Source organism: Patiria miniata, unplaced genomic scaffold (genome assembly GCF_015706575.1).
Source record: "Patiria miniata isolate m_02_andy unplaced genomic scaffold, ASM1570657v1 HiC_scaffold_18, whole genome shotgun sequence".
Taxonomy (NCBI): Eukaryota; Metazoa; Echinodermata; class Asteroidea; order Valvatida; family Asterinidae; genus Patiria; species Patiria miniata.
Genome location: NW_024037056.1, coordinates 6,819,338 through 6,838,112, shown reverse-complemented (window position 1 = coordinate 6,838,112; position 18,775 = coordinate 6,819,338). Strand labels below are relative to the sequence as shown.

Genomic DNA, 18,775 nt, shown 5'->3' with positions numbered 1-18,775 from the left:
AAGGTACTTTTGAGAGCTGTTTTTCAGGTCCTGTTTTGACCCGAACGTGCAATTTGTGTAAAAGTCGTCGTGACGCAATAAACAGGACTCCCTATGCAGCGTAGTATAAACGAGTCCTGTTTATTACGTCACAATGTACTATGTTTTGTTTTCTGCCCCCAACGACGACTTTTACACAAATAGCACATTCGGGTCGAAACAGGACCTGAAAAACAGCTCTCAAAAGTACCTTTTGTACTCATTTCATGACGGACACAATAGTCGTTTTTATTTCATCACACCTTAGGCTACATATACCCCAAAAATGACGGAAATGTCTTCGAGCATTCCACAACCTCTTTAATACAAAATTGTCTACTTCATAGTTTTCTGAAATTAGACCATAGCGTAGCCAAGGTTCAAGTCTAGTCCCACAAACAAGCTACAGCGCTCCTGCTACTGGCTTCAATCCCGGACAGACACAGTTTCTCAAATTCTCCGAAATGCAGTATCTAGGCACAAATTTGATAACCAAGTCGAGTATTTCAACTGCGCATGCGCACAATGATGTAGGTCATGGGTCATTCGGGATAATGAACGCGCATCAACGGCGCATGAATCTCGCATGGAGACGGTTCACAAAGCTTGCGTGTTATTACGCGCAGAATGGGCGTTCGCGTAACATCATGTAACATCAAGTGATTGATTTTGTCTTGAATGACCTTTGACCTGGACTATTTCATCGGGATACCGAACTGGCTTATTAAAAAAAAAAAGAACGGAACAAATGTAAGGAGATTAGGCTTTGAATGATGTTAGCCTTCTGACAAGGCTGTCATGCTTGGGCTAATTTAGCACATACTGCACACACTGAGTATTAAACAAATTCACGAGGCTGCCTTTTGAACTGATCAGGATTTCTTATGTTATTCTTTGCACAGGGTGTTATAAAAAAAAGGAAACCGAGCTTATTTTGTTGATTTCTCGAGTATGACTAATTATTTAGGAAAATGGTAACCACCATCTGTTACATGACCACGTCGTCTTTTTCTTGACACCACGAACTCCATTTTACCGTCACGGATGACTGAGCACCAAGTGATGTAACTGACATGCTAAAAATGGCCTTGTACCACATGCACCATAAGACCAATGGACAGTTATCAGAGAGAGAGAGAGACGTTATCAGCAATGCGTTCACAGCAATGAGAACCAGGGCAGAGATTTGCGTTGAAAGGAATGGGGGCATGTTGAAGGACAGTGGGGTTAACGGGGACAGTGATAAACCTTGATATGTTTAGCAATTGTTATTATCAACATGCTGAAAACTGTCAATTGGTCTTATGGTGCATGTGGTACAAGGCCATTTCTGGCATGTCAGTTTCATCACTTGGTGCTCAGTCATCCGTGACGGTAAAATGGAGTTTGTGGTGTCAAGTAAAAGAAGACATGGTTATGTAACAGATGGCGGTTACCATTTTCCTAAATAATTAGTCATACTCGAGAAATCAACAAAATAAGCTCGGTTTCCTTTTTTTTGAAACACCCTGTATATCTCTACCCTTTGGAGGTTATTTCAGCCTATGACCTATCAGCCATGACAGTATGAATAGAAAGGACATGAGACCCTGAATCTGGCATGAATATTCATGAGTTGTAGTCAACTTCCCTATCCACGTGCTCATTTCAGAAAATGGCACAGTATGGCACAGACGGAAATATACAATACAGAGATATGGACAGAGAGGTAAAACAAAATGAATAATCACGAATACCAAACATTTCACTGTCATCGGTTTGGCCCAGGGCTCCTGTCATGTCTGTGCAAAAGACATCAAGCAAAGGGGTTTGAAATCTCAGCTTTAGGCCAAAAAAAAAAGTCTCCGGTTTCTGGTATGGAGCTTGCCCCAAAAGTGGTGCGGCGACGCGGCTTTTTTTTTTTTTTTACCTGTTTTTTTTTTTTTTTTGGCTTCAAATGTCGGCTGATGACTGCAAATGGTGCCCGACTAAACTTAGTGCAAATATATGGGAGTCCAGAGAGGCCACATAAATCTTATTCTCGATCATAACCCCATCTAAAAACACGTTAAAATTGTGCAGCAGCAGAATTCCAGTCAAACCAGTGAGTTTGGCGGTTTTGAAACATCATCTTGTATTGAAAAAAAAACTTTTTCATTTTGCCGACGCGCATGGCTACGGCGACGCGCGCGCATACCAGAAACCGGAGACTTTTTTTTTTGGCCTTAAATCCAAAACACAAAAAAAGCTGAAATCAGCTCTAAGAGCTGATTTCAGCTTTTTTTGTGTTTTGGATTTCAGCTTTTTTTTCCTCACTTGCTGTGTACAAAGACTAGGAGATTTCCAAAGTTCAGCTTTTTTACACCTTTTTCAGCTGTGTTCAGCTATTTTTATCCGTGGTCACTCGCACCCCTGCAAAAAAAAATAATGCTCAGGTCATAAAACTGAGAAATCGTGTCATTCTCGTGGAACGAGCGACATCTCGACACAAAATAATCGCAACCATGCTCATGTCAATCACAACATGACGACGATTCCATGGCATAGACAGTCATGTGACTTCTTTAAAGGGAATATACATCATTTGCTTTTGCTGTAATTTTCAGAAATGGATGGAATTGGGGGGTTGGAAATATATAGCAAATATAGTTACACTGACTTTTTTGAGATTTTGGGTTCAAAAATGCTATAAAAACCAAGAAAAACAATCATTTTCCTGTAGTCTGGTTCCCTGACTCCATTTAAGAAGAAACGGAGCAGTTTACATACATTGGGGAATTGTAAGGTCAGGGAACCAGTCTAGCTGGCTTGTACCCGTTCATAGGTGTGTAATCGATTGCAAACAAGTGCGATGGTCAATTGGGGCCAGTATTTGAAAAAAAGCCAGTTTTTTTCCAATGCTGGTCGGCCGATCAGCGTTGGAAATTGATACAAAAATACCACTTTTCTTGAAAATGACAGTATACCAGGTGCCATGATTTTACAGGATGCTTTACACTGTCATTCACTAACAGTCCAGCAAGGTATTTCAAAATGAATAGGTAGTTTTATTTTTTGATGTTTGCAAATGTTGTATTTTCCCTTTAACATTAGCGGTAAAAGCGTGTTGATAACAATCCAACAACCGTCCACAGCCACATCTGTTCATTCAGCCGTTTTTGCCGCGCACTGATTGGCCACACAATAAAATAAGATGATCTTGATGCGCACAAAATGTCGTAACTCACACAGCTCGACTGCGATTGATTCACACCTGTCGGGAACACGTTGCAGAAGTTGAATTTTTCTACTCTTGCGACTGTTGATTGTTTTTAACCTGCCGACTGATGCCGATCGTTTTAATATCGTCGCAGTTACGCTTAAGTCGCCAAAAATCGGCAACTGATATTTTCCCGACGGTCGTACATGTAGCTCAGACGCAGCTTGATTCTGAAAAGTCAGTCGCCCACCATTCTGGCTGTGTCGCCTTTTGAGGGTGGCTTTAGAGGACAGTTAAAGGCCCTTCAGGTCCTTCAAAGGGTGGTCCATTAGACTCGAAAAGATTTACGTACACAAGTTTGTACAAGTACACTGCATGCCATTGCCTGGTTCTTGTTAGGCAATACATGTACATACATGTGGGCCGCTGTGGTCCAATTGTTACGGTGTTCAACTCATGTTCTGTCATACCTGGGTTCAAACCCAGACGGGAAACATGGTGCTTGTGTTCTTAGGCAAGACGCTTTACTACACTTGCCTATCCACCCAGGAGTATAAATGGGTACCTGTGAAGGTAGAGACCAAATTGCACTGATCTCGAGCTGCTGCAGAAAATGATCTCATTCCTGATGAACAGGGATAATTTTAAAGCCAGAGTCCATGATTTGCAGCTATCCAAAAAGTAACTGGTGTAATTATTGGTGAAAAACATACTTGGTTGAAAGATAGTAAGGGGACTAAACTTCCTGTGAAATTATTCTTTCTGGCAAGCTGTCATTCTGAAGAAATCAACAAAAGAAAGCCTTTCCAACAGTGCTTCTTAAGAAGCACCTTAGGAAATTCAAATTAGTAGGTCGTTTTGTTATTCGGTGAAGCACGGTTGCTATAATTCGTCAGATCAGTGCGCGGCATTACGTAGCTGCAATCGGCTCAGTGAGAACATGTCTCTGACGCTGAATTCAGGCCAATTCAAAACATGATTCAGCAACTTGTGATTTGGAATCGAGATCCTAGAATGTTGTTTTTCTCGAAATGTACAGCTAAAGCTGAGCTGAAACTTCATCGGGTTAGTTGTTTCAGCACCCTTCTTTAATTCTTGAGCACCTTTGTTCAAGATAGACTTCTTTGGGTTAGTTTGCGACACTGATCATGCTGATCAATAAATACGTGTACAGTTTCTGTATTGCAGGAGCCCTGTAGCTGGTTGTGGTATAAGCCCATGCACATGACATACACCACCAAACCACTCAATCCTAACAATGGTGTCCTTTTAAACATTTGCATGTAATTTCATAAAAATGAATGGAAATATCGCAAACTGCTTATTGACTGGATTGACTTGAAATAATCAAATAACAAATATGACAAACATTTTTATCCTAGTAGAAACTTTGATGCTAGGATTGAAACGTTAGGATGTCTAATTCTGTGAAGTTTACTTCATATGCATAAAACATTCATCGTGAGATCTTGACATGTTTGGCTCGAAGACAAATGACACTGTGGAGACATTTTTTTCAATTTATCATCACGGCAGAAAGCTTCTCAGCATTTTTTTTTTTCATATTTGGCTCATACGTGTTCATTTGGAGCCATACAATATGGCAATTTGGCTGAAAAAAAAACAACATTAAAAGCAATTCCGAACAAACACATTATAACAATGATACCAGTTTTCTTATATTTACCCTGCTTGAAAACACTTCCTATTTGGACAAATAGCAACAAAAACCAAAGAAAAACAACTTTGAAATCAACATTGCGCACTGCACCTCGTAAGTTTCATATCTTATCACCATACAGCACGATCAGCACAATTCAACACATTAAAGTAGTAAAATATTCCACACTCCACATTGTCCATTCTTCCCAGTGCTTTTCACCAAGTCACATCATACATATCATTTTCAGACAGTTCATAAAGTATAAAGTAAAGCACATTTTACATATGCACCACACTTTAAACATGTAGCTTAAATTCCTGTAAAGCACAATTGAGCACATTCAAATAATAAAATACATATTTTCTACATTCCTCATGCATTATTCCAAAGTCTCCTCATAGTTTCATATATTTTTTTCCAGAAAATTCATAAAAGCATAAGGCACCATATTATAAGCAAAAGAAATTTGTTAACTACATGTACATGTACGAAGTATAACTTGATGTCGTAGGGCGAAAAAGCCAGTAAAATACAGGTTATATTTTACCGTCTTGTTCTCTTAGTTGACATTATTGACATTTGGTATAGATTTATACAAATTTAATAGGTGCTTACTTTTTTCTCTTTTTTGTTTTGCTACTTTTGGGGGGGGGGGGTTCATGTGGATCCTTGTTCTGGTTATTCGAAGACGATAGATCAATTTGCCCCTTTCTGTTTTATTGGCATTGGGTATGCCTTTTTACCAAAGCAGTTTGCCGATTTGGAAAGGTTCTCTAGATGTAACCATGGACCTATTATTTGTCTTCATATGATGCCTGGCTCAAAAGTTATGTCAAGAACTGATATTTGTCGAAATCCAAGATGGCCGCCAAGATGGCCGCCAAATGAACCCCATGGGACAATATTTGATCTTGGGAACATCAAAATTTGTTCACTAGACACCCTAAGGATTGCAAAAAAAAGTAGGTTAAAAAAATATATCCAGGGGTGCATGGGAACCCTATCTTCCGACTAGACTATTATGGACTTCGTTTATTTAATTTTTTTTTTTTTTAAATAGTATGGTATTCTTTTTGTAGTATCGGGTGTGGCTCCCCTGTGCTTTAATATTGGGAAGTGGATACATGTCTTGCCCTTTGTCTTTTATCGTAGGGTGTGGCTTACTATGGGGTTACTGAGGTAAGCATGCGTGACACAAGATTCTTTGGGGACTTGTATGTACTTGTCTTTAAAATATTGGGAAGTCCTTCTTAAATTAAATATGGGCGTCGTTATTTTGGGGCATGCTAGGTTTTGTTTTTGTATTTGTTTTCAATAAAGAAATCATTTTCTGAAAATCATGTCATTACATAATGCCTCTAAAAATCATAAAACGTGTGCTTTCACCCGCTTGCACAGCGCTTTTGTCACAAACTTTTTTCCACAATGTTACCATAATCAGACTTTTGTAGTTAAATCCACCATAATGGATCTTAATTCTGAATATGTGATGCGATCAAACTAAATGAGTCGTTTGTCAACCCCCGTCAAAAAAAAAAAAAAAAATTATTACAGATTTGAAAAGAGCACAATCTCAGCATTACTGCTGTGAAAACCGCATGCTGATACCATCTTTTGTTCAAAAATTATGGAAGTCAAAACACCAAGAGATGTGATGAAGTGATGTGATGAAGTGGCCCTATTTTGGCCTCTATCTCCAAATGAAAACTTCTGACAATCTTCAGGAGAGTGCCTAAACTCTAAGAAAGTGAATACTTAAGTAGCAAAAGGTGAAATCAATGGATTTAGTATCTTCACCATGCAAAGCCTCAAATCTTACTTATCTTCGCTCTACGGGGAGCTGGTTACCAACCAGGTTAGGTTGTATGAACGGACGTCAATTCGGCGTTCTAAACTCATCAACAACTTAACCTTCCTCAAGCGATGCCGCGACTCTAAGATAACTCCTGCCGGTCTGCGTATCCGCGATCCCATACGCAATAACCGATCGGATGACATCCTCCGGAGAGCCAGCTCCGCACTCATCCGAGAACGCATCTCCTTCACCAGACTACAACTCGCCATCCTCGACCAGCAGATCACCGACACGGAAGAGGATCTCCGCTCCACCTTGGAACCAGTCCACTTCGACAGGATTTGTTCTCTCACTACTTCTTCCAGCCAGTTTGTGTTTTCCACCACTCGTCAGAAACAACTTAGGAAATTCTACCGCCTGGAACGCAAGGAACGGAATACTCCGACTCCTTTCCACCGTAACCGTAGCCCGCCAACTGGATCTCCTATATCCTGGCGTCATCCATCTCGCTTACATAGCCCGCCAACTGGATCTCCTATATCCTGGCGTCAGTCTTCTCGCCCGCGTAACCTGCCATCTGGATCCCCTATATCCTTGCATCGAGCAGATGCATTATCCACCCCCCTCTACAGACGACTCAGACCCTCCAGTTCGATCTGTCCCAGGTTCTTTGGTCAACCAAAGATTCACAAACCTGAGATCCCTCTGCGCCCCATAGTTGCCTCTCGAGGTTCCCCCACTTACCACACAGCCCAACACTTAGCCAAAATCCTCAGACCCTTGGTGGGTCAGACACCACACCATGTTTCCAACTCTTCCCAGTTTGTCAGCATCACCAGAAACCTCACTGTCCAACCCACTGACTTGCTTGTCAGTTTTGACGTCGTCTCACTCTTCACCAATGTTCCCACAGGCGAGGCCTGCAAACTAGCTAAGGAAAGACTTGAACATGATACCACTCTCGCTGAACGCACAGACCTGTCCCCCGACCAAATTCATGATCTGTTACTAACATGTATTTCTTCCAGTTGTTTTCAGTGGCAAGGCAAGTTCTACGAGCAAACGGCTGGGACCTCCATGGGATCTCCTTTATCCCCGGTCCTAGCCGACATCTTCATGGAGGAGTTCGAGTCTTCCTCCCTACTCACAGCGGATCTTCGGCCAACCCTGTGGCTACGCTACGTTGATGACACCTTCGTAGTGTGGCCCCATGGCCCGGACACACTCCAAGACTTCCTCCAGTACCTCAACAAGCAACACACCAGCATCAGCTTCACCATGGAACAAGAACAGCATGGCACCATTCCTTTCCTGGACGTCAAGATCTCCAGGAATCCGGATGGCACCCTGGGACACAGCGTCTACAGGAAACCCACCCACACCGACCGCTATCTCCACCAGCGGTCGTTCCATCACCCCAGCATCAAGTCATCGGTCAACCGCACCCTAGTACAGAGAGCCTTCGAGGTCTGCGACCAAGACAACCTCAAGCGTGAACTCAAGCACATCCAGACGTCACTACAACGGAACGGCTACAAACCCAACCGCATCAAGATCAGCAAACCTGACCAACGGGTCCCCTATACCCAAGGTCCCCCCACTGTATCTCCCTCAGTCACTCTTCCTTACATAGGTCCAGCTTCTCATCATCTGCAACGCATCCTCCGACAGGCCGGCGTCAAGGTGTACCACTCATCTGGCAACAAGCTCCAAGGCAGCCTCCATACTCACAAGGACAAGCAGGACTCCTCTTCCAAGCCGGGAGTCTACCGCATTCCATGCGAATGCGGCAAAGTCTACATCGGCGAAACCGGTCGGAACCTTCCCACTAGGCTCAAGGAACACAGAGCACATGGACGGCGAGGGGATTTTGACAAATCGGCCATTGTCAAACATTCCCACATCAACGACCACAAAGTTGATTGGGATGCGGCCGAACTCATCGCACCGATCCAGTTCTGGCATCCAAGACGCATACGGGAAGCCATCGAGATCCGCAAGCACAACACAGTTCCGCAAGACATCGGGTTTCATCTCAACGACATCTGGCTCCCACTTCTCCAGACTGATGGGTCTCCTATACCCTAGGTCCTCAGCTACTACCTTAGACTGATGGGTCTCCTATACCCTAGGTCCTCCCTCCACTGACACTGCAACCCTACTGTTCCACTTCAGTGGGCACTAAGCTTGCTCAGGGATCCTGTCTACTTGGCATCCTCACAGGATGCAACTTCACACTCCATTGATTTCACCTTTTGCTACTTAAGTATTCACTTTCTTAGAGTTTAGGCACTCTCCTGAAGACGGTCAGAGCATACTGACCGGAACGTCGAGTTTATACCTCTGGTTCTTCTCAGAACCATTCTCTTAGTTGAGAAATTATTCGCACATGGTGTTTCCGCAAACCTTTCATTATTTAGTATCTTCACCATGCAAAGCCTCAAATCTTACTTAACTTCTGACAAACGACTCACGTAGCTTGATCGCATCACATATGTTTTTTCATAATCTGAATCTTATAGCATTCCACGAAATGAATCAAACTAACTGTTTTATTTTTCTTTGTGTTTCCCAGTGAACCTTAGTGAACCTTGAATTCGTAGAAGCAGAAAAATCCCCCAAATGTACTGATGTTTGTTTTGGAATAAGTGTTAACATAATGGCAAACATTTATTGTTTTACACGTCAAAGAAAAGATAGTGTAACATTTCATTCAATTTTTCTTTTTCCCCCCAACAGAAAGTGCTTATCAGTGATTGTAAGTATTTCTTTGTACATTTTATTCTTCAAGTTATTTATTAGTGCATGTGCTTATATATCGTCACCGACACCACGAAGTAACACTCTACCGTGTTAAACCATATTATTTTTTTTGATTTTCAGTTTTTTGGATTTTTAAACATTATTTATCAAGGCCTACCATTGTACGAAGTGTCAAAGCTTCAAGAGCTTTACTTTAATAACTACGCTAAGTATCCATGGCAACTTTTGCGCAAAAGTGACCATTTTCGTTTTCATGAAGTAACACTCAAGTTCCATTTACCATTGCAATGCATGGCGAACACTCTGCTCATATTTGAGCAAAATCGTTTTCAAGAAGTAACACTCTTCTCGTAATAAGTTGTATGAGCGCGCGCGCGCTGACCTGAAGTTGCACTTTCCTCATGCTGTATACATTGAAGAGAGTTACTTCGTGAAAACGAAAATTTACAGTTTCGCAGCTTTTTCGGTTTCACGAACTAACACTCATTTTTTTTTTCTTATTTCTTGTTTATTTAATACACAAACGGGTGAAAAACAGCAGATTTAATAAATTCAATTCATCAAGTGTCCACAACGAGAAACTCAACTGAAAATACTCTGTCGTTTTGACGCAAAGTGTTGTTTAAGAAGGCATTCAACTTTAGATGCCGTTTTTTCCGATTGCTAGTTTTTACCGGTATATACATGAGTGTTACTTCGTGGTGTCGGTGACGATATGAAACTCGATCATTTGTGTAATTATTTTCTTTCTGAGACCTTGCTGCGTTGATACATGTACATTCATAGGCTTGGGATCATTTGCATTTATCCCAAAAGTAATCTACCATGTCTACCGAAACATCAAAAAGCTCACTTGGATTAAAGATCCTACTTGTACTAAACGCTCCGTTAAATTATTCCATCTGGCTTGCTGTCATTTAGAAGAAATCAAGAAATGTAGGTAATTTCCAACGATCAGTCAACTGACTGATTTTTGGAAGTAAGAAGTGCTATTAACGAAATTGTGTTTTGTGATCGAAAGGTTGTGCATTGTTTTTCACTGTTGTCTCCTAAAGTGAAATGTCCACCTAAACTGAAAACTCCAAAAGGATTCAGGTTTTGGACATTCTTCTTATTATTGGAAACAAACTAAATGCATGAAAAGCAAAGGTCCCTACAAACTGCTAATTCTGAGACAATGAGACACAGTCTTATCCATCAATGCCGCAGTTGTATCCAATCTTGATTCTTTCTCGTATCAGCTCCGACCTCCTCAGAGAACAACGCCGGGGATGCGGAGAAAGGCCGCAACGTCTGGGATAATGAGGAGGAGGGCGTGACTTACAGCTACAGCTTCTTCCACTTTATGCTGTTCTTGGCGTCGCTGTACATCATGATGACACTGACCAACTGGCTCCAGTGAGTGTTAAGGCTTTGTCACAATGAAAATAATCCGACACCACATATTTTTGTTTTAAAGATACAACATTTGCAAACATCACAAAACGTAATGATCAAATAATCACGAAATACCTCACTAGATTGTTAGGGAATGACAGTCTAAAGCATCCTGTAAAATTGTGGCTCCTGGTGTACTGTCATTTTCAAGAAAAATGGTATTTTTCCAACGCTGGTCGGCCGACCAGCGTTGGAGAAAACTGGTTTTTTTTCAAAAACTGGTCTGAATTTTTCATAATTAGTTATTCCGTGTTTTCTTTGCAATTGTTTACACGCCTGTGAAGGGGTACAAGCCTGCTAGACTGATTCTCTGACCTTACAATTTCCCAAAGTCATGATTGCTCTGTTTCGTCTAAAGTGGGGTCAGGGAACCAGACTACAAGAACACGATTGGTTTTCATGGTTTTTCCAGCATCTACCAGCCCAAAACGTGAAATAAGTCAGTTTAACAATATTTGCTATAACATAATAATCCTCCAAATCAATTTATTTCCAGAAATTGCAGCAAAAGCAAATGTTGTACATTCCCTTTAAAATTAATGAAGTTTATCACTAACCTTACCAACTCCGTCAAAGTGCACCCCCGCTTGGTACTTGGTAGAAATTCCTCCTGATTTCTCCGTCGGGGAGATTTACAAAGTGGCCTTCAGGAAAGTGGAAACCAATGTGATTTTGATTTTGAGTGGTTATCTCATTGTGCATGTACAGTAAACTCCGGCTAAACCGACATTGTACAACTCGTCAAATCGCTCAAGTCGGCCGTCTGACTAAAGTCCCGATTGTCCATAATGCATTTCCATTGAATTTTTTATTTCTAAGTCAGCTTTTATAAGTCGCCATTTCGCTCAAGTCGTCGTGTTACTCTCGGTCCCCTTTCCATAAAAAGCATTACAAAATCCTTTGTGTAAGTCGGCATTCAACAAATCACGCATTGGCATCAACTTCCTGTGCTGCGGTTGGCAAAGTGTGGAGTGAATAGTGGTTGCGCACGGCCCGTGATCACTGCATGCATCGGTGTCGAAAAAGGGTGTCATACTGCATACATCGCGTATGCATCGTGGGCATATCAATACCAGTACCCCCTCTAGGCTGTACGCATGCGCTCTGTCCATTTTGGGGGTCGTCTTATTGAATGACTACTGCTGCAGTCAATGCATGCCTGGTATATACCGGACCACGCACGCATTTAATTCGTTACTGTGCACTTACATATGTTTCGTGGTCTCCACTATCAATACCCCAAACGTGATGATAAAAATTACAATTCAAGGATTAATTTGCTGGATTCAACTCAAGTATTAAGGAGATAATCCAGGGTAAATCGAAGCCAATTAGTGCAATGAATCATGTGTGCAATAGACCATTATGTAAGTCGGCAAAATGAGGACTTACAGCAGATATCGGCATTCGCGTAAGCCGTCACAAATTTCCGGGTCCCGAGAGTGCCGACTTAGCCAGAGTTGACTGTAGTTGCCTCTGGGCAATTCCACACCAAAGTGGACATAACACCAAAAAATTCAAATACATGTGACTTAAACAAATTTGGCATCAAATGAAAGCTAAAAGTCTATATTTTCAAGATTTGAAGTCAGAATTTTATTTTTGATACATTTTGGTACCAAAAAATAGGATTACGTAATAATCCTGTTTTAATCCTAAAAATGTGATTAAAAGTGATATGAAAGTATTCTACCAATACACACACAAAAATAGGTACTAATGCCATTAGTTTCTGTCATGAGAAAGTATTGGCCTTGAAAAACTGACTGAAACTTGTTTTTAATGTTTTGCGTAATTTGTTTCGCTTCAGTAACTTCTAATATTTCAGCCTTCGAAAATGTCCTTCCGTTACCCAAAAAATACATATTTTTAATTTATTTTTAAAACTTGCAGTATGAATGCATTGAAAGTTATTGTGCAAAGCAAGTTTAGGTAGGCCTCCAATATGACATTATAACTGACACTGCTGTACTTCTCGTTTTTTAATTACAATTAATTAAATCACGTCCTTCCGTTACCAAATTGGTAACGGAAGGACGGTAACGGAAGGACAAATCGTATTTTTATCAAATGTTATGACATTTGTGCTCATGTTTGAAAAATGAAAATCACTGCAAATACATGCATGTATAATGAGCATTGAAAGGACATTCATGTGACCCACCTTCACAAAAGCGGGATAAGCAGGGCAAGGTGTTTATTACAAAGGATGGCACAGGCATGTACAACGTACAATGTACATATATGTACATATATGCCGATGTACCAGTACTTGTACATGTATGGAGTTGTTGCAGAAAATCAAATCATAAAGTTGCTGCCATCAGCAATCATGGACAATAGAGAAAGATACAATTTCTGTGAAGCCATTCCAGAAGCAAATTAAGTCAAAAATGAGATGGAAGAAAGTACCGGTACTTTGGGGCACTTTCATTCAATTTACATGTGTAAGACATGTGAGGTGCAATCTTTGACAAATTATGCCCAAGTTAACAACTTCAGTTTGGATGTTTATAAGTTAATTGTTACTACTGTAAATCATTGTAATTTGATTTCAAACATTGAATTTAGAGTTCAATTAAAAGCAACACCTAAAAGCATAATGATTCTGAAGCCATCAGTTCTACCGGTAGATGTTTTTACCTTGTACATGTAGGCTGGTCGCCCCCCCCCCCCCCCCACTCTTTAGGTAAACCACTGAACCTACCGGTATTATTATTAAAAGTTGTTGGTGAACATGTAACCAATATACTCAAGTGTTCAAATACTGTGTATTTAAACTTTTAAGGATTGAGGTGATGGGTTTGAAGTTCATTTCTGTAGTTGTCTTGTGTTCGTGAATGATGTCTTTTTGGTTGTTTTCATTTTTCTTTTGTTATCATTAATTAACAGGCTTCTATCTTTATCTCAATAGTTTTTTGGGTATAATTATTTATGCCAGGTCTGCATATTGTTGATTTCACATTCAGTTACACATTTCAGCAATTTGTTTCACTTGTATAATTAGTGTAAATTCACATTTTGTTCATGCTATAATTGAGTAAACCTTTTGTCCTTCCGTTACCGTCCTTCCGTTACCAAATTATAATCCACTTAAAACGTTGTAATTATATTACCGAAACACTTAAAATCAAATGAAAGGTGGTATAGTATAGATAAAGCTTCAGGGATTCCATTTCCTACCTTTAAAATATAATTGCCCCATAAAATTCACAGAGTTTACGCAAAACGCGAGTAAGTTGGAAAACCCTTGTCCGTTTTACCGTCCTTCCGTTACCGACCTCATTAATATTCATAATTCAAAAACGGGAGGCATTCATGCCCCCCAAAAGTGTGGAAATTGAAGATAGCATTATAGCAATACAATTGTGACATTTGTTTGCTGTCAACTATTAACAGTGTCTGTGATACACACATTTGAAATTTTGTTTAATGAGTGAAAACGTCCTTCCGTTACCGTGGAATTGCCCCTATGTAGATGCTACTAACAATTGCTGGTGAGGACGAGTCCATAACAGTCTGAAGGAGATTGTTCTATACGTTGATGGTTCTCGGAAAGAACAAGTGCTCAAGTGTTCATGTTGAGATATGGGTTCTCTCAAATTGTTAGTTGGTGCCTTTCCTTGACCCTCTAGTTTTTGGCTTTAGGATGTGACTAGAATCTAGTGTGATAATGTAACAGTTGATTTTGAACAGGATTGTAATCTGGTGGTTAGCTCACCTGTTTTTTTTATTTGGGGGGGGGTGGGATATTTTAGTAGATAAGCTATGTGTACCAAGTCTATCAAAATCCACCAGCGCCAGTGGTGGATTTCAATGGTTATTGGTCCTGAAGCATTATGTGAAGCAGAGTGAGTCATGGATTTTGACGGACATGGTCTTCTAGTTAGTAAAACTAAGTAGGGAGTTGGGTTTAATGTTAATGCATTAAATGTGTTCGGAGTGGTATTCTCAAAATGTTTGATGGTTCTTATGTCTCGTGCTGTTCCTGACAATCATGGGTGCTGTTGCTGTCTTCCAGCACGCTCTACAGTTTACCAGTTCTCTTTACTTATTATCAACTAAACATGTGAATCGTTGAACAAAATTTAATTAATTGTCATATACTGAATCAAGGATAACACACCAAGAAAACATAAGGTTGATGGCAGCCACAGCCTACAAAATTGTGGCTAATTTTGATATTGAAACAGCCGTTACACTGACTTCTGCCCAACAAAACAGCTGTAGCTTTGCGTGAGAGTAAAAAGAAACTTTTGAAATTCATTATCTTATTTTTGTTCTACTCCAAAACTCCCAAATTCCAGCCCTACCACAACACTCGGTGACAGCCTGACGGCCAGCACGGGAGCTATGTGGGTCAAGATCTCCTCCAGCTGGGTCTGTATACTCCTGTATGTCTGGACCCTGGTCGCGCCCATCGTTCTCTCCAACCGCGAGTTCAACTAGAGAGAGTCTTCAAAATACCTGCGCAAGCCCAAGGCCGATTTACACAGAAGCACGGTAACCGAATTCCGCGCGTGTTCCCAAATTATAATGCACTGGAACAGTGGAACAGTATACGCTGTATACAACATGCAAGAGGTAAAGTGATATAACGCTGTGCCTATAAGCGGGTGCAATTTCTTCTTCTTTTTTTCTTCAAAATACTGTGCGTTCTGACAAATCAGCGAATGGAGTTAGTGACGTTGCGTCGGTCTGGAAACCTTTCGTTATTTTGCATAAATTTACATAATTGCGTGAGGTCATCCACCTATGTATAAATGGTGATGTGTTGCTTTTTGATTCTGCGCTTCTATGTAAATCGGCCATTTGTTGATGGGGGGTCCAAAGCATTGGCTTTAATTTTAAGCTCCATATCATGCTCCATATTGGTCCATATATACTCTGCTTGCTTTGATATGAGTCCAAAGTTATAAGTGACAAATATGGCTGTGCCCCTGAATCGTGAGCTGGTCCGTAGTTCGCCAAGTTGAGGTGCCAGGGTTTTTTTATGACGGATCTTCTGAAAGCCCATTACAAAAAAAAACTGGACCCGAAAATATTGATCGACATTTTTACAAAATTTCAAAAAGCATACATGGGTCGTTAATCCCTCCCTACGAGTGTACGTTTCTGCGCTTTTGAAAAATGTTGATAATTATGCATGACCAATAAGCTTCTAAATGATTCTAAAGCCAGCGATGAAGCTAAGATTTAGGCAAAGACAATGTTTTGAAGACCCCCCAAATCATTCATAATTATCCATGAAGGCTTGTATTAAAGTTAAATGTGAACCAGTAGGATATATGGACTGCTATCCTGAAAGTACGCATACAGAATAAACGTGATAATATAATATTTTTCTTGTAGCAACATTTAGCAACTATAATGTATCGATGTTGAGAAAAACTCAAGCATGTTTAACGTAAATAAACCATTCACTACTGTAAAGAGAATTAAATACAGTAAATTTTCCTTTTGCTATGAAACTGCTTAATTTGCTGTTGATGATGAGTTAAGGCCAAAAAAAAAAAAGTCTCCGGTTTCTGGTATGCGCGCGCATCGCCGTAGCCATGCACGTCGGCAAAATGAAAAAGTGTTTTTTTTCTATGAAAGATGATGTCTCAAAACCGCCAAACTCACTGGTTTGACTGGAATCCTGCTGCTGCACAATTTTAACGTGCTTTTCGATGGGGTTATGATCGAGAATAAGCTTTATGTGGCCTCTCTGGACTCCCATATATTTGCACTAAGTTTAGTCAGGTACCATTTGCAGTCAACAGCCGACATTTGAAGCCAAAAAATCAGTTAAAAAAAAAGGAGTACAGCTTAAAAGGAGTACTGCATATTCCTGTAGTTCATGTTATGTCAGATACTTCAATGTGATTGAGATATACATGTACATTTATTAATTTGTACGTGTCGTTGTGAAGCATTTTGTTTTGTTCGTATGTAAGAGGTTTTTGGAATGATCCACAGTTCATTATTGAACATTCAACACACAAGCCAGGTATATGTTTTTAAAAATAGGGGAAAAGACAATTAAAAAAAAAAAAGTTGGAGATGTGCCCCATGCATGGCTTGACAATTATGTATATTCAGGATGTGATAAACATGGAGAAGTTTAGTATTTGGGAGACATTAGATTCAATTTACCTTACTCGATGTTTAACGATATGATCATTTCTGTTAGTGTAATATCTTACATTTCAGTCCTGTAGACTGTACATACATATTAAGTGCTGACTTTGTACATAAGTTCTTTGCTGTGTAAAAGCTTTTTGTACCAGCTGATTTACCTGCATGAAAACCTTGGTAGTTTGGAAATGTCACTTCCTAAATCATTTTGATATCATTATATTCCGGCTCTCGCCAAAACAGAACCTGAGCTATTTTTCCCGTCAAATTTCAATGGGTTTGTTGTTCTGTGATATTCTCCAGCTCGGAGAATCTCATGCTGAATCTCTGATTCAACAATATAGGTATTTCATAAATGATAGCTTACTGGAGAAAAATATAATTTAGGAAAGTTCACTTCAATTTTTGACATGATTATATTCCGGCTCTCGCCGAAACAGAACCTGAGCTATTTTTCCCGTCAAGTTTCAGTGGGTTTGTTGTTCTGTGATATTCTCCAGGAGAATCTCATGCTGAATCTCTGATTCAACAATAAAGGTATTTCATAAATGATTATTTACTGGAGAAAAAAATAACTTGATATTGTTCACCTCAATTTGCTTGGCACCTATTCCAGTATATGGTACTTTGAAAAAAAATGCTAAGAACAAGTTCATTTTGAGACTGTATCAATGTGGGAGTAAACGTTCTGTCGTCTTCTTAAGACGTTGCTCAAATGAAGTATTTTCATTGTTTGGGCTCAAAGCATTTCAAATTTATGGCATCCATTTTAAATACACTTTTTTGTAAAGAAACATCATTTTACTACTGGCCAAAAAAATTTACATTTGTCTCGGATTTGACATGAAAAACACACAGTTGCTTCAAATTGTAAATAATAATTATGTTATGCAGAATTGGGGCGAGGATATGAAATATTTCTTGAATGGATTAATGTGCAGATTGTTTAAATTAATGTGAACATGAAAAATGTTTCACTAAGTAGTAGGATTTTTGTTTAATTAGATGCTCAGTTTTGTCACATTGTACAAAGATTGGAGTATTTGCTCATTGATGTAGCTATTTGTTATCGTAATATCCGTTAATAAAACTATTGTCTCATTTTAAGAAAGACACTAACTGCAGTGCAGGTTGCAAAGTTAATCAAGCATTGAAAAAGCGAGGTTTATCATTGCATTGGCATAAATATTAATATTATATGCACATGATGTACAAACATGTTCCATGTTAACAAAATGAAGAAGTAGAACAGTTTCAAGAACTTGTAAGATTTTTTATTATTGAAATGAAATTATTTTCTTTTTTGCATGGTGGAAGATTATTAAATGCTGGTATTTTTTGTGTATTATGCAAAAAAAAAATCATGTTTCAATACAATTTATATGTGTTTTTCTTTGTCTGTTTATGTGTCATTGTTTCACACTTTGATAATGTTTAATCATTTATCAGATAAATAATCGCAAAGGGGGCTTCCCGGTTCGTATATCCCTCAATAAGGATTAAGATAAAACTTGTTTAGCATGAAAACAATTGTGAACATTATACCCATGATAAAGAGCGTTGTATAAAACTGAGATTTTAAAGATGAGAGGTTTATATCAAAGATGTTATGCGCCTATCAATTGTTCCCCCCCCCCGGGCTGCCCCACCCAAGACGTGGGGATTGTCACTTTTGAAGTGACAAAAATCCCCACCCCTCGGGCAAAATTTAAGTGACAATCCCCGACCATGCCCCGACTTACAATGTACATGTACATACGTGGGGCGCACTAGTACATTGTAAATGCATTTCCATGTAGCG

At 39.7% G+C, this 18,775-nt stretch overlaps 1 protein-coding gene and 1 pseudogene across 4 annotated transcripts in view; both read left to right on the top strand.

Annotated features, from left to right (window-relative positions):
- LOC119724445 (serine incorporator 1-like) overlaps positions 1-16,240 on the top strand; it is a 32,283-nt gene extending 16,043 nt beyond the window's left edge. Inside the window, exons 11-15 of one of the 4 annotated variants that reach the window (XM_038195506.1) lie at positions 1,670-1,726; positions 6,012-6,038; positions 9,394-9,412; positions 10,659-10,815; positions 15,162-16,240. In XM_038195506.1, the coding sequence (XP_038051434.1) occupies positions 1,670-1,726; positions 6,012-6,038; positions 9,394-9,412; positions 10,659-10,815; positions 15,162-15,303 (402 nt within the window). In that variant the 3' untranslated portion in view covers positions 15,304-16,240. The remainder of the gene's footprint in view (positions 1-1,669; positions 1,727-6,011; positions 6,039-9,393; positions 9,413-10,658; positions 10,816-15,161) is intronic. The other 3 variants (XM_038195508.1, XM_038195507.1, XM_038195509.1) reach the window with 3 other exon arrangements.
- LOC119724447 lies at positions 7,640-8,364 on the top strand (annotated as a pseudogene).
- Positions 16,241-18,775: the final 2,535 nt, after the last annotated feature.